At 53.0% G+C, this 13601-nt stretch overlaps 1 protein-coding gene across 4 annotated transcripts in view; it reads right to left on the bottom strand.

Annotated features, from left to right (window-relative positions):
• Window positions 1–13601, bottom strand: part of OTOF (otoferlin) — a 93248-nt gene that overhangs the window by 59209 nt on the left and 20438 nt on the right. For all 4 annotated transcript variants that reach the window (XM_011356521.1, XM_011356520.1, XM_011356522.1 and 1 more), the window contains exon 3: window positions 5869–5957. In XM_011356521.1, the coding sequence (XP_011354823.1) occupies window positions 5869–5957 (89 nt within the window). The remainder of the gene's footprint in view (window positions 1–5868; window positions 5958–13601) is intronic.

Below are 13601 nucleotides of genomic sequence, written 5' to 3'. Positions count from 1 at the left end.
AGGTGAGGTGTCAGGTGAATTATGACATTAACAGACATGTTTGATCTCAGACCATCCTGAGTGCCATAAAGGATAAACACTGTTTTTTGTTTTTTTTTAAAGCCTCACATCTGTGTGAGGGCGGGGGGAAGAGGCAGGAGCAGCCATGTTGGATGAATAGGGAAGGCTTCCTTCCGGAGCTCAGAGCCCCACCTGCCAGCCCACCCTCCCTCCCTGAGGGCAGAACTGCTCACGACATTCTTCCACTACACAGCCTGAGTAGGCTTCTAGGAGCTTCTCAGACCTGGCCCTTCTTCAGCCTCACCTCTTTTGGTTCTAAATCAGTGGTTCTCAAATGTCAGCATGAACAGAATCATCTGGAAGGCCCGTTAAAACAGAAATGATGGGGACCCACCCACCCCTAGTTGCACTGGCAAATGTTTAATGACTGGCTGGGGGAGGGGAAGGGCAGGCCTGACTGGAAGCTTTTGTGACTTCCACATTGTACGTGGTCCTCTCACCCCCATGGCCAATTTCAGGCTTCCGGGTGAAGTCATTGAACTCAGAATTGGGAGAGACTGGTAGCATCTTCCCTCTGAAGCTGGTAAGATCTAGCTCCAGCCCACCACTGGCCCAACTCCAGGGAGTCTGATTCAGGGTGGGGCCTGAGGAAGTGTGTTTCTGACAAGTTTCCTGGTGATGCTGGTGATGCTGGCCTGAGAGCACACTCAGAACCCTCTGTTCTGCCACTGCCCTTTGCCAGCGGGAACTTTGGCCTGCTTTAGTTTCTACTAGGAGCCACTGAGCACCTGCTGGGTGCTGGGCGCTCGGGGACATCTTTCTCTAGATTTCCTAGGAGGCCGAGGAAGGCCCAAGGATCAGCAGAGATGCTGCAATGTGACAAGACACCCCCAGGGGGCAGGATGGGGCTATTTCCCCCACTTACCTCCTCACCCCTGCAAGTGCTCAGAGAAACCTCCAGCGCCTTCCAGGCTTAAAGGTCAGAGTCAAAGACCTTTAGACTTAAGAGGGGCTTGAGAGGGGAGCTGGTCCAGCATTCCATGAAGAAGGGGTCCCTCACACATCCTGCCTGATGCCTTGTGATGGGATCTCACGACCCCACAGCTACTCTTACTGCTCGTCCATTTTGGCACAGCTTAAGCCGCACAGTAAGCTGTCTGCCTCTGGAAAATCCCCCACTCCTCACACTCTAACCCACATCCTGTCCATATACAAACTAAACGCCATCCCTAAGAGGAGGCAGTGTAGACAGTGGAAAGAGCCTGGACTCTGGAGTCAGACAGAGGTGGGTTCGCCCGGCAGGGTCTAAGGGAGATTCTGTTACCTGGCGGCTGTGTGACTTTGGCTAGTTCTCCAACCTCTCTGAACTTTGTTTTTTTGTTCCCATCTCCCCAAAGGAGGTGATGCCACCGGATTCAGTGTGCGGTGGCGAGAACACTGGAATGAAACACCAAGGCACTCGGATGTCGGCTGTCTGGAGGGCCTACGCAGGGCTGGTCTCCTTTACAGGATGGGCTCTGGGGGCAGATGCTTAGCTTCACAGAGCGGAGCCCAACCGAGGCCCAGAGGGTGGGGCTGGAACCTTGGGAGATGGCTTGGCCAGAGGAATCGGCTTGTCACCCCTCTGTGTGATGGCTTGGGGGCTTTAACATCTAATGGTTCCCCCCAACCTACCACATAGAAATGAAAAATAGTATTCTTTGAAACAGGCAATTGATATATCTTAGTCTTGGGTAAAATAGGAAAAATTTTATTTTATTATAAAATTTGTATAAAACTGCTTTCTCTACAGGTCTATAATGTACCATCTAAACAAAAAACAGTGCTTGCTATGAAAATGAGCTTCAGAACAAGTGCTGTAATGCTGCTTCCAACAGAATGCTGCCCCTTGGCCACCTCTGTGGACAGGAAGGAAGCCCTGGCTCTGGGGTGCGTGGTGACTCCCCAACCAACCCCTCCCACCCCAGCTGCCCTTTGCAAACTCAGTGGGGTCTGCTTATTGCTCCTGCATCTCTGGGTGGGTTAGCAGGAAGCGGCCTTTCGGGGCCACCCAGGAGGGGTAACTCACATGCCCCTTGGACAGCGGGGTCCTTCCCTGGAAATGGAGGTACAAGCCCTTTGTTCTGGGGAAGGAGGTCTGGCTGGAAGCCCTGGCCCTGCCCTGAGCCTGAGCTGTGTGACCCCAGATAAGGGCTTGTCCAGGAGTCAGTTTCCCCCAGGCAATTAGGTGAAGATGTTGGAACCTAATCCACTGTCTTCTGACAATCTCCCTCATGTAGCCCATTCAGGTTACTCATCGAAAAGAGACAGCACTCCCCATGGGGCCCACAGCCACCCAGGAGGCTGTGCTGGCCTCCAAGGAGGATTCCCAGGTGATTAGCCACCAGGGAGGGGGCCTCAGGCACAGCCCACAGACTGACCACAATAGAGCTGCTGCCGGGCACCAGGACCTGTCAATAATTCATTGCTTTCCCCTGGGAGCTGGTGTCAAGTGCCCAAAGCAGCTAGGTCCCTACTGCTCTCCTGGCTCCTGAATTATTCAGGAGCCCCAGGAGACTGGCACCTGGGTCAGGCCCTCCCCCATCAAAGGTCCTGGACAGGCAGAAGGAGACTCATAAGATCCTCTGGGCCCAATACCTCGTCCTCAAAGGGAAGTCCTCATTCAGAGCAGACCTGAGGGTCTCCTAGCCTCTGACGAGGACACTTCCTTCCTTCACATCAAATTTCCTCCTCCTCCCAGCAACCCCCCGTACCATGGGGTGAGGGGCCAGTTTCCAAGAAGCTCTCCATTCCTAGGACAAATCCCTTTCTCTGAGATGGGCAGTGACGAGATTTGGCCCATAGGTTCCATTTCTCACACCAGCCTCCTTTATCTCAGTTTCCCCAAATGCATCATCAGTCATGTGACTGGCTCTCACCCTGGAGTGCCTTGAACTCTTCAGGGAAGACAGGGCCGCTCTGATTCCTACTCCCAGACCCTCCCACTCTATACACCCTCTGCTTCTTGACCCCACAGGAGCATTTATTCATTTACTCATTGTGCAAAGCCATGGGGGCTTGCTGGGTGCCAGGCATCATCCCAAGCAGGGGGTGTGGTTTTGCTGGATGGTGAGCCCAGTGCAAATCCCAGAGGCTTCCCCTCAGCTCAACTGCCCCATGAGAAGGAGCCTGGTGACTGAGCTGGGCCACAGTGGGGGCAGGAGGTTGTGGCCTCAACCATCCCTCTGGCTCGATCCTGGCAAACACCAGATAGGCCTTTTCTTTGGCTCTGGGAACAGAGTCCTGATTCCAAGGTGTGAAAACGTGAGCCCCTCCTGACTTCAAGCACTCCGCCCTCCACCCCGACCCCCAGACCCCCCGGCAGGCCTGTGTCAAGGCGGCCCTGTACATTCCTCTGACCACCACTCCTTCCCCCATCCCAGCTCTGCAGCCAGCAGTGCTGACATTCTTCAGGCTTCCGAGGAAGTGGTAGGGCCCCCTTCCATCAGACCCAGGCACCCCCCACCCCTTGTGGGGTATCCCGCCTTCTCTTGGGTGGGGGCAGAGAGGGCAGGGAGAGGGAAAGAAGAGAATTAGAATAAGACACCCCCCATCTGTCTCCCTCTTGTTGGCATTTTAGAACAAGTAATTATAGCCTTAAACGTCAGCATATCCATTGTTATGATAGTCAGTTTCCCAAACAATTTACCAAATACTTCTGATTTGTTTATAGCCGGAGTTTTAATGTCTTCAAAGGTTTCTAGCATTTCTGTGGGCGGCCCAGCAGCTTCTATCGTAAAGGATTTACCAGTCCTTCCCATCCTCAGCGTCCACCATAACTGCTCACATACCTTGATTTCTTGGAGTTTGAGGATTGAGAAGGAGAGGAAGAAGACACATCCTAGCCCGGCTCTACCGTTATCAACTCATGTGGCCTCAGTATCCTCTCTGAGGCTCAGTTTCCCCATCTGCATAGCGAGGGTTGCACTGGCTGAGCTCTGAGGCTCCTGGATGCTCTGCCATCTACCTATGGGCCCCCACTGGGGTGCCTGGATGCCCTTCCTGGCCCTCAGCTTCTGATTCTGCTTTTTCCTCCGCGTCTGCATTGTTGTGCACATGGGCCCTCCTCCTGTCCCTATTTCTCCTGTCCCCACAGGTCACTCGGCGTCTCACCTCAGGGAAGAAGGCCATGCTTCATCTTGGGGGCCCCGGTGGGTGTCTCACCGACCTTTCTTGTGGCTGCCAGAGACAGCTGCCTGAATGGTGTGACATCCTGAGAGGTCAAGTAGGACGGCCCCTCTGCCTTAATCACCTTCACTGTGGCCCTGGCAGCAGGCCTGAAATGCCCACATCCCATACTCAACTCAGATCTGCAGGTTTTCAAGGAAAACTACAGAATCCTAGCAGCCCCGCCGGTTCAGCCCTTCCTGATTCAGAAACTCCCTCGAAAACGTCGTGGCCCCACCCTCTGCCAACCCTCCCCCATCACAGCCGTCTCCCCGCAGTGCAGCCTGGTCCTGGTCCTGCTTCTAGGCACACATCTCTTTCCTCTTCCACATGGCAGAAAACCTTAGGGGACAGGCACAGTGCCTTAAACCCGCATTTAGTTCCTCCGGTGTCTAGCACAGCGTCTGCCCGGTGCAGAGTATTTGCTCAGGAAATGTTTGATGAGTGACTGAAAGACTGGAAGGAGGGATGGATGGATGGATGGATGGATGGATGGATGCATGAACATGTCCTCTGTGATTTTCTCCTCCAGGCTCTCATTCCCTTGTTATAAAATAAGATTTAGTCGCTTCCCCCCAGTGTCTACAAGCCAGTGCCTACTGGTGTTGTCTCTAACTGGCATGAGAACAGTGGAAACTTTGTCTCCTGCTCTGATTGCTCTGCTTCTATGAATACAATCTAGCATTAAGTCAGTGTTTCTCTTGTTTGTAGTCTCCCCTGTTGCGTTGTACCGAGCTCTTAGCGAATAAGACCCCCACACCTTTTCGGACGTGTTGCTGTTCAGGCGCGATGCCCTCCAGCTTCTATGAGAGCAACTGGTTTTTGAACCCAAGGTAGAAATGACATTTATTATTTTTAGTCACCATTCCAGGCCATTCAAATCATTCTGAATTCTGCTTGTCGCCCACAGAGAAGGCTGGGAACTACTTTTCTTGAACCTCTAGCGGTGACAGTGCTCACATGGGAGCTGCACTTCATCGCAGAGTGTAAGCTCCGTGAGGGTAGATGCCTCACTGTCCTCAGCACCTGGTTCTGTGCCTGACGCCCAGTAGGCACTTAGTAAACATACGGGGAATGAATTAATGAACAGACGTCTGTCTCACTTAATTCTCACAGCTTACCCTTGAGGTAAGCACTTACCCTTTTTCCAGGTGAGTATATTGAATTCGAAGAGGTTATGTAACTTGTCCAGGGTCACACAGTAGATGGCTGGGCTGGGGTCTGAGAGATCAAGCTTGCCTGACTCCCAAAATCATCATACTAAACTTCCCCAGAGCGCTTGTCAGCCACAGGTGTGACAAGTTTGCCCTCAAGGCTACAGATGGTCTATGGAGGATATTATCAGCCATTGCGTTAGCTTCTCTAATGGGTAACTGTTGTCCAGCCTGGTGTAAAGGGAAGACTTAAAGAAGGGGACAGGAAGCTGTGATGGGACTGGGGACAGAAGGAGGAGGGTGAGGTATGCTTGGCTGACAATGCTTGAGAGGGCTGGGGGACTTCCAGGACAACATGAGGAAGCAGGGAGGTGAGCCTTTGAAGGTCAACCCCAGGGCAAGTTATGGGTGCGGGTCTCCTTTTAAACCCAAAGGAGAGGGCAGCTCGAGGAGCAAGGCCGGCCCCCAGCCCCTCCGCCCCGCCTCTCCTCCCCCACCCCATGCTTACTTGTTGCTGAAGACTTTGCTGTAGTTGAAGATCTGAATCTCAAGTATCTCATTGTTGTCGATGTTGCTGGCCACTGGCCACCGGAAGGTCTGGGGAGAGAGGGACAGCTGTGGTCTTGGGTGGGAATGACAGGGAGAGGTGTGGGGACTGGGAGGGGATCCCTGGTAAGGTGGCCCCTGACTTCAGCCCAGTGCTGCACAGTGACAAAGTTCACACCTGGAGTCTCATTTAATTCTGACTACCGCCTGGTGGCATGGGTGTTGTTGCTCATTCTTCTTTCAGGGTTTTGGTGACCTGCCCAAGGTCATATGGCAAGTATGAGAACCTAATGCTGACCAGGACTCCGGACTCTCAGCCCAGCGCCCCTTCCACTGCCTCCCAACTGCTGGGCTGGTCTCGAGAGTGGGTGGCGCAACCCCGGGCTGATCCCAGGCAACAGCAAGGGCCGTGTGCTGCCAGCTTGGTTTTTGCCGTGTTCTTCTGAATCAGAATCACTCTGACCTGTCCGAGCTCTGCCTGGAGCAGGAGGTGTGTGCTTTCAGGTCAAACCGCCTCTCACACTAGCAATGTGAACCTTGGGGAAAGATTTTAACTGTTTACCTGTATTAGGGTCAGGACCTCAGAAGAGGGACAGCCTGTCTCTAACTCACTGTTTCTAGATTAACTCTCACCACTTCTATGCTGGCTTCATTACTTAATCAATAACAATGATGAACAGGAAGTTGGGTGGAATTTTTCCCGATGCCTTAGAAGTGGCAGTAAAGGCCCAAAACAGAGGCCAAAAGGTACTAAGGACCCATCCTCTAAAGAGAGCTCTCAGTAAGCACGGCCAGGCACCTCCCTCAGGGCTTTCTTAAAGGCCTGCCACCCCAGCCATCGCCCAGCCCTCCTCCTCCCTAGGATGTGAAAGAAGACAGGAAGGGAAAGGTAGAAAGAATAGCCTCCTACATGGTGTGTTTTGGTGGCTCAGAGAGGTTGAGGTGCCTGCAGGAAGGGGAACCTGGCATGCAGGTTCCCAGTGACATCTGCGCAGGCAGTGGACTGACTGGTCTGTCCCCTGAGCCTCTCGGGAGACCCACAGAACACCACAGGGCCAGGGCGGCAGCCATGAAGGAGCCTGGTGTGCCACGGTTGGGTGCAAATATGTGGTTTACATTCTGTGAACCAAGTGGATGCTGTGAAGGGGAGTCTCTGATGCTCCACCCCAGGCTGCCTGCCAGGAGAGAGGTCCTCAGCTTGGATGAGGCTGTGATGTTACCCCCCTGGTGGCAGGAGCTGTGGTGGGGTGGAGCCAGGTCTCCTAGGCGGGGAATCAGTACTGTGTGGCAGGCCACTCAGGTCTCCCACAGAGCCCACCCACACGGTGTCCTACGAGACAGCCAGAGTTTATAGTCCTGACATGTTGACGGCTTCCAGAGCTAGCTGGAGCTCATTGGAGAAGTGGTCACACCACGAGGAAGGGTCACGTCCATGGCAGAGACCAAGAATCAGACCATGCACCCCGACTCCTGGCTGGAGTGGGAGGAGATGTGGAGGGCCTGGGCTGGCATCCCTACCCGACCCTGCATCTTGAGCCACAAGCCTGAGGAAAGGGAGAAGACCAGGTACGCAGCGGATGACAGGTAGACTAGTCAAGCTTCTGAAATCAACTTCGAGTAACTGAAAATGATCAGAAAGCCCTGAGGTCTGCTCAGACTGCCACTGAAGGATGGCATGAAGGGGGATTTTTGACAGCAGGTAGAAGGCAGTGACTTTCACATTTTGTTTCATTTTTATGCCTCACCAAATTCAGACTGCTCAATAGGCTAGAAGTAAATAATCATCATAGTAATAGTAGCAACAGTTGCCATTTATAGAGAACTTTTCATCATGCAGGGGTCTGAATGCTTTAGATGCATTAATTCATTTAGTCCTTACTACAACCCAAGAGACAGATAACGTGTTCTGTTTTATAGGCGGAGAAACACAGGCTCAGAGAAGTAACGTGATTCAGAGAACCTGGTCCTTAGTGGTTGAGTAGGCCCTGGGGAGGCTTCTAAGAGCCAACCCTGCAACTGTGCCATATCAAAGCTATGCTCCCTTCTCCCAGGATGGGGACTGGGAGCTTGGGGGCACGAGGCCAGCCTGCAAGCTCCCTCCTAGTGTGGGCAGGGCCTGTCTCAGGAAAATGGGCTTAATGTCCCCTCTCTTCAGGACTGGCCAAGTCTCAGAGAGGCCTCTGATACCACTGATATTTCAGCTGGAGCAGGCAGGAGAGGGTGGAAGAAGCAGGGAAGGGAGCGGGCCCAGGGTGGGGAGGGAGAGGGCTCTGAGCAGGGCCTTGGACACAGAAGCAGAGAGCAGGAGCAGCCTGCAGGCCTCATTAAGCAGCTTCTGCTCCCGCTGTCTGGATGCCTCCAGCTCAGCCGAGTATGCAGTTTTCTTAATGAAGTTGCTTTACTGGGCTGTGGGGAAATAAACCAGCTCACGAAAACGCGACGCATTCGCCATAGTGCTGAGCGGGAGAGGCCTAGGGGAGCCACCAAGATTTCGGTTTTCTTGGAATAAAGGGGGCAGGGGTGTTTGATTCGCCTGAAGGTCTGTGGGTGGGATTTTGGCTTTAGAAGGAGAGAAAGATTAAGAGACAAAGGAAAAGACTGTGGAATGGGACTGAAAGGGTGCGTTGAACAGTGACGTTAACTCGGTCCGCACAGGAACAGCTGAAGTCATTTCGAAGGAAAGGGACCCAGAGAAGGAAACTGCTTGGGTCAAAAGCGCCCGCAGGAGTAGAAAGCTGGTGGTCGTGGGCTGGTCTGCTGAGTAGAGAGGAGGGGAGTCCGGGAGGGTTGGGGACGGGTGCCTCGGGGAGCCCTGCCTGGAGATGCAGCTCCAGAGGAGGCAGACCTGGGTATGCGGCTGAGCGAGGCCTTTTGGGAATTTCTGCAGGAAGGAGCCTCAGGAGGGGGAACACGGGGATGTAAACGCTGGAGCGGGGCCGAGCCCTTCCCGGAGAAAGGCAAGGCCCGCGTGAGCCTCGCAAGCCTCTTCTTTTTTGAAAGTGCTTTTTTCAGGTACAGCTGACATTCGAGTCCCATAAGCCTCGTTCCTCTCCGGAGTGTTCGTCCGGAGTGTTCCTCACTTTTCTGGCTCCCCATTCGCCGCCCACACCGCACTTTTCCTTCATTTCTCCATTTTCCTTCTCTCCTGTTTGCTTCTCTGCTGCCTTCTCGCCGCGTCCATTTTAACCTCATATGAATGAGTTTCTCTCTCTGTATTTCTCTGTCTTTGTCTCTCTCTCTGTTTTTCTCTCTCTCTGTCTCTATCTACCTCTCTGTCTCTCTGTCTCTCTTTCTCTTAGAGGTTCTCAAGCCTGTCTGCACATTAGAATCATTTCCGGAAGCTTTGGAAAATCCCAAGGCCTGACCGGCATTTGATTAGTGTGGACTGATTAAACCAGCGTCTCTGCGCAGAGTCCAGGCATGGGAAGAGCTCCCAGGTGATTCCCCGTGGCCACTGCTCAGGGGAAAGTCCTTCCCCATGAAATCAAAGAGCAGCTCCCTCCCACCCGCCACTTCTCCGCCCTCTCCCACTGCAGGTTGGAACAGGTGGGGCTTTGCAACCTGTAACCAGCCTCCCAGCTCAAGGGAAGTGACTTAAAGATGGGACTCTGAACCCAAGGATGCTCTTTGCCACTCGCATTTGGCCTCCTTAGAAGCAGAGGCATGGGCTTCGGTTTGGTTTGAATTTTCCTTGGCTGTTTCCTGTTTTCCCCTCTCCTTTGTCTAAGGGGTCTCAGGGCCCCTGGGAGTGTGGAGCTGTGACCCAGTTCGTCAGCTCTAGGCTTGGCTGTAACCTGGCTGGTGCTGGCCGGGGTGGAAGAGTCCTTCGTCCTATCAATCCCAGCGATCTAGGACTCCTGGAGAGGTTTCCCTGATGCAGGGTGGAGAATGACCTGGATTATCCTGGCCTTTGCAGACTGGGTCTGGAACCAATCTAAATCAGCAACCCAATATCCTTAAAGGGACAGTCCTCTAGATTTTGGGGGCGTGGGGTAGGGGGAGACATCTTAGGGTGTGTTGCAAAGCTTTAGGGTACAATGGAAAGACCTAAGACTCAAATTGGGTTCATTCTTTTGTTCATTCTTTCACTTGGCAATATTCTGGAACCCTGTGCTGGGTGCCAAGCCAATGATGAGCCAGACAGGTACATTCCTGGATCCACAGAGCTCACAGCCCAGGTAATAGCAAAGTGAGCTGATGAGATCAGGTCTCCTTGACCCCCCAATCACTAGATTGGTGACTTCCTTCTTTGGGCTCAAAAGGCCCATTGTCCATCTTCGTTCTGGGTCCATCTCCCCACTAGACTGAGCCCCCTGAGTGCAAGACTAAGCCTTGTCCTCTTTGCCAAGTGGCCATAGGCTGTGGAGTCAGATGGGCTTGGGTTCAAATTCTGGCATATGCCTACTTTCCACCTGAGACGATACCAGCCCAGTGAGTTGCCGTAAGTTATAGTGCTGTGTAAAACTCTCAGCCCATCCTACCACACGCTAAGTGCTCAGCGAATAGCAGCGGGTCTTCTTCCTAGTCCCATAGGTAGTATTATTATTCTGGCCTCTCCTGTGGGGTCTGGGCCACTTGGGGCCTGGCCGAGAGCCAAACCAAGTTGGCTTGAGGTGGGTCTGGTGTGGCCATTTCACTTCCCCCAGGGCAGTGGTCTTTGCTGGCTTCTGGCCTGGCACCAAGCCTGCCTCTCTCTTTCTCTCTCTCTCTCTCACCCCCTCTCTCACTCTTCTCTGGATCTGTGGGTTAAATGCAGGATCTCAGGTTCCAGCCTCTGGGAAAGGGGACACCTCGTCCAGGCTCTGTTTCCACCTACTGTCCAGAGCATTGTCTTTCTTCCATTGCCTCCTCCTCCCGACTCAGGTTCCTCAGCCCAGCCTGCAGCAGCCCCTCTCATCCTTGTCTGAGCAGAGGAGGGAGAGACATTTGTTTTCTTGTCTTTTATTTCATTTTTTCCCAGCTGCGAAACAGTCCTGCAAGGCAGGCAGAGCAAGGAGTATATCCCCATTTTATAGAAAGGGAATCTGAGACCCAGAGAGACTGAGTGGCCAGCCCAAGGTCACAGAAGACTCTAGCCCAGTTCTCATGACCCCCAGGCTAGTGTGTTTTGTACCTCACTGAGCTGGTTTCCAAAGGCCCTGGATACAGTAAGGCTGAGAAAAGAGACTTTCTGGGAAGACAAGAGGCCTTTGAAGGTTTTGCAAGGGCAGCTGAGGTTACTTTTTCAAGCTTGCTCTGGACCAATTGACAGGCAGGTTTCTTCAAGGGCCAGCGAGGGAAGTTTGGGACTTGTCTGCTCCCAGATTCTGTGGAGACAGGTGTAAGCATCGGTGTAATTCCAGGCTTTCTTTGGCAAGACCCAGGCAGGGGGCGTGGAGAGACCCCAGCAAGGTCCTTCAGGGGCGGCGAGGGTCAGGCCCAGGAGCAGCTTTCTACTGCTGCACCCGGAGGGCGCTTAGAATCCAATCTAAGCGTGGACTTAGAAACCTGGCTTTGCTACTTACAGCTCTGTCACCTTGGGAAGGATACGTGTTCCAAGCCCAGGTTTCATCCCCTGTAGGCTACTGTGGAGATCGGATGGAAGGGGACTTGCTCTGGAAGCAGCACAGTGTTGCTGCTAGCATCTGCTGTCATGATCTTCCAGTGGGGCTGCCGGGGTGCGGTGGGGGGTTAGGGCCCACAGATCCCTCTAGTGTGGGAGGGCCTGAGCACCACAAGTCATTTAGCAGCCTTGCCCGGGTTCCACTAAGTGCCAGTGAGTTCTCCATTGTGACAACCAGAAACTTCCTGTCCGCTCATGGGCGAGTAGAATTTTCCCCAGGTGAGAACCCCTTCTCCCTCTCTCAGGGCTGCTGTCTGACATGGCTGTGTGCTTTTGCTTATAACTCCCTGGCTTCTCGCCTCCTTCATCTCTCCGCACTGACCTGGGGCTCCCCAATACCCAAGCGCCTGCTCAGATCCTCCTGAGCTGTTGGGCCTGTTTCTCCCTCTGGGATATCTCTAGCCCAAGGCCTGGCACACATCAGGTGCTCAGAATGTGGTCCCGTGCTTGGGGGCGGCGGGAACTGATTCCACCTGCCCTGGGCTGGGTGGTGTTGGGAAGAGGAAGGACACGGTGATTAACTTTGAATGTCATGTATACCTATGGCTCAGGTGTCCCAGGGTGCAGTTAACGGAAAGGAGTGGAGGTGCTTTTGGAATGGGCATCAGGTTGCTGGAGGCCTGGCCATGTCCCCTAGGAGTCTCGGTGAGGAGGAGGGAGTCAGATGTTTTGCCTGGCCAACTTAGGGCAGAAGCCCAGGGAGGCAGGACTGTGAGAGACTGGGCCAGGCTGTCTGCATCTTCATCCAACCAGCCCCTGCCTCTCAGGGCCTGACTGAGGAAATTAGCAGAGGAAGGGAATGGGCAGATTCTGTATTGAGGTAAGACTGAAGCCAAGATAGCTGGCTTGGTATCTAGCAATAGTTCACTGTCACGATAATCTCTCATTTTGTTCATCATTTTACAATGAGACTTTATACCCATCACCAGCTCCATTTGACGAAAGTGGAAAGTAAGGCTCAGAAACTGAGTTAGAAATTCACACAGCCAGGAAAGAGACACGTCCAGAAAAGAAGTCTCCTTGGAGAGGGCGCAGCCTAGGGGATGTGATGACCACTGGTTGCTCCCTGGCCCAGGTGAGAAGGTCAAAGCCTTGCTCCTTTGTGTCTGCAGCTCTGGGCCTATGGACCACAACTGCACCAATTGGGATGGGCCCGGGGTGAGGAGGAGACAGAAGTTCTGGGTGGCCTCCCAGGCTGATGGCTGCTCAGCTAAATGCCAGCCTCTAAGGAAACAGTCTGCCATGGAGCCCTTCTCAGCCCAAACAGAGCCAGATATAAGAGGCAAAATCTAGGGAAGAAGAAGTAAGCTATTCTGGCGGGGGGGTCACAGCAGAGCTTCTTCTTTGTGGCAAGATGGTAACTTTAGACTATTGATTCTCATTCCAAAGTCAACCCTGGAGAAGCTACAGAAGCAAGTGGGAAATATGGATTCCAGGAAGTAACAAACAAATAGACACACAGACATGAGAAACCCGGGGAGACCAAAGGCTGTTTGGGCTGATACATGAGTGTGGAAGATGGAGGCCGCCCAGTTGGGCCGGGGTGAGTGGAAGCTGCAGTGGAGAGCTGATCGGAGGAAGTCCTTGTATGTTCTGCTCTTTCTTCTTCCTGGTCTTACTTGGGGCAATTGTTGCCTGTTCTTTAACTAAGGAAAACGGTGACGACAGCCCTGGTGGGGTGAGGATTGATGGAAATAGGTGTTGATAGACCACCTGCTCATACTTGCTCTCAGTGAACCCCCCAAGCTAGTTTCTTATAAATTCAGGACTGCCTTCTGTCAACCATGTTTCTCCTTAAAGGCTCAGAGATGAGACCCTGACTCTGTTTCTCTGGTGAATAAGGCCCTCCCTGGTACTCATGCCCACTGTATGACTCCTAGGGACTGACACAGCCAGCCTTCCATGCTTCCCCGATACTTGTTACCAGACAGAATAGCTCATAACAGGGGGACTTGAACAGGGTAATGTAAAGAGACACTTGGAGAGGGCCTTCCTATAAAAGAAAGACAACACACTAAACAGTATGTCCCAACTGGGGCAGGATCATGAGAACAAATGGACCATAAAGAAATATATTAGCAATAAAAAAAAAA

This window comes from Pteropus vampyrus, unplaced genomic scaffold (genome assembly GCF_000151845.1).
Source record: "Pteropus vampyrus isolate Shadow unplaced genomic scaffold, Pvam_2.0 Scaffold28, whole genome shotgun sequence".
Taxonomy (NCBI): Eukaryota; Metazoa; Chordata; class Mammalia; order Chiroptera; family Pteropodidae; genus Pteropus; species Pteropus vampyrus.
Note: the sequence above shows the minus strand (reverse complement) of the source record. Positions and strands in the feature narration are given on the sequence as shown.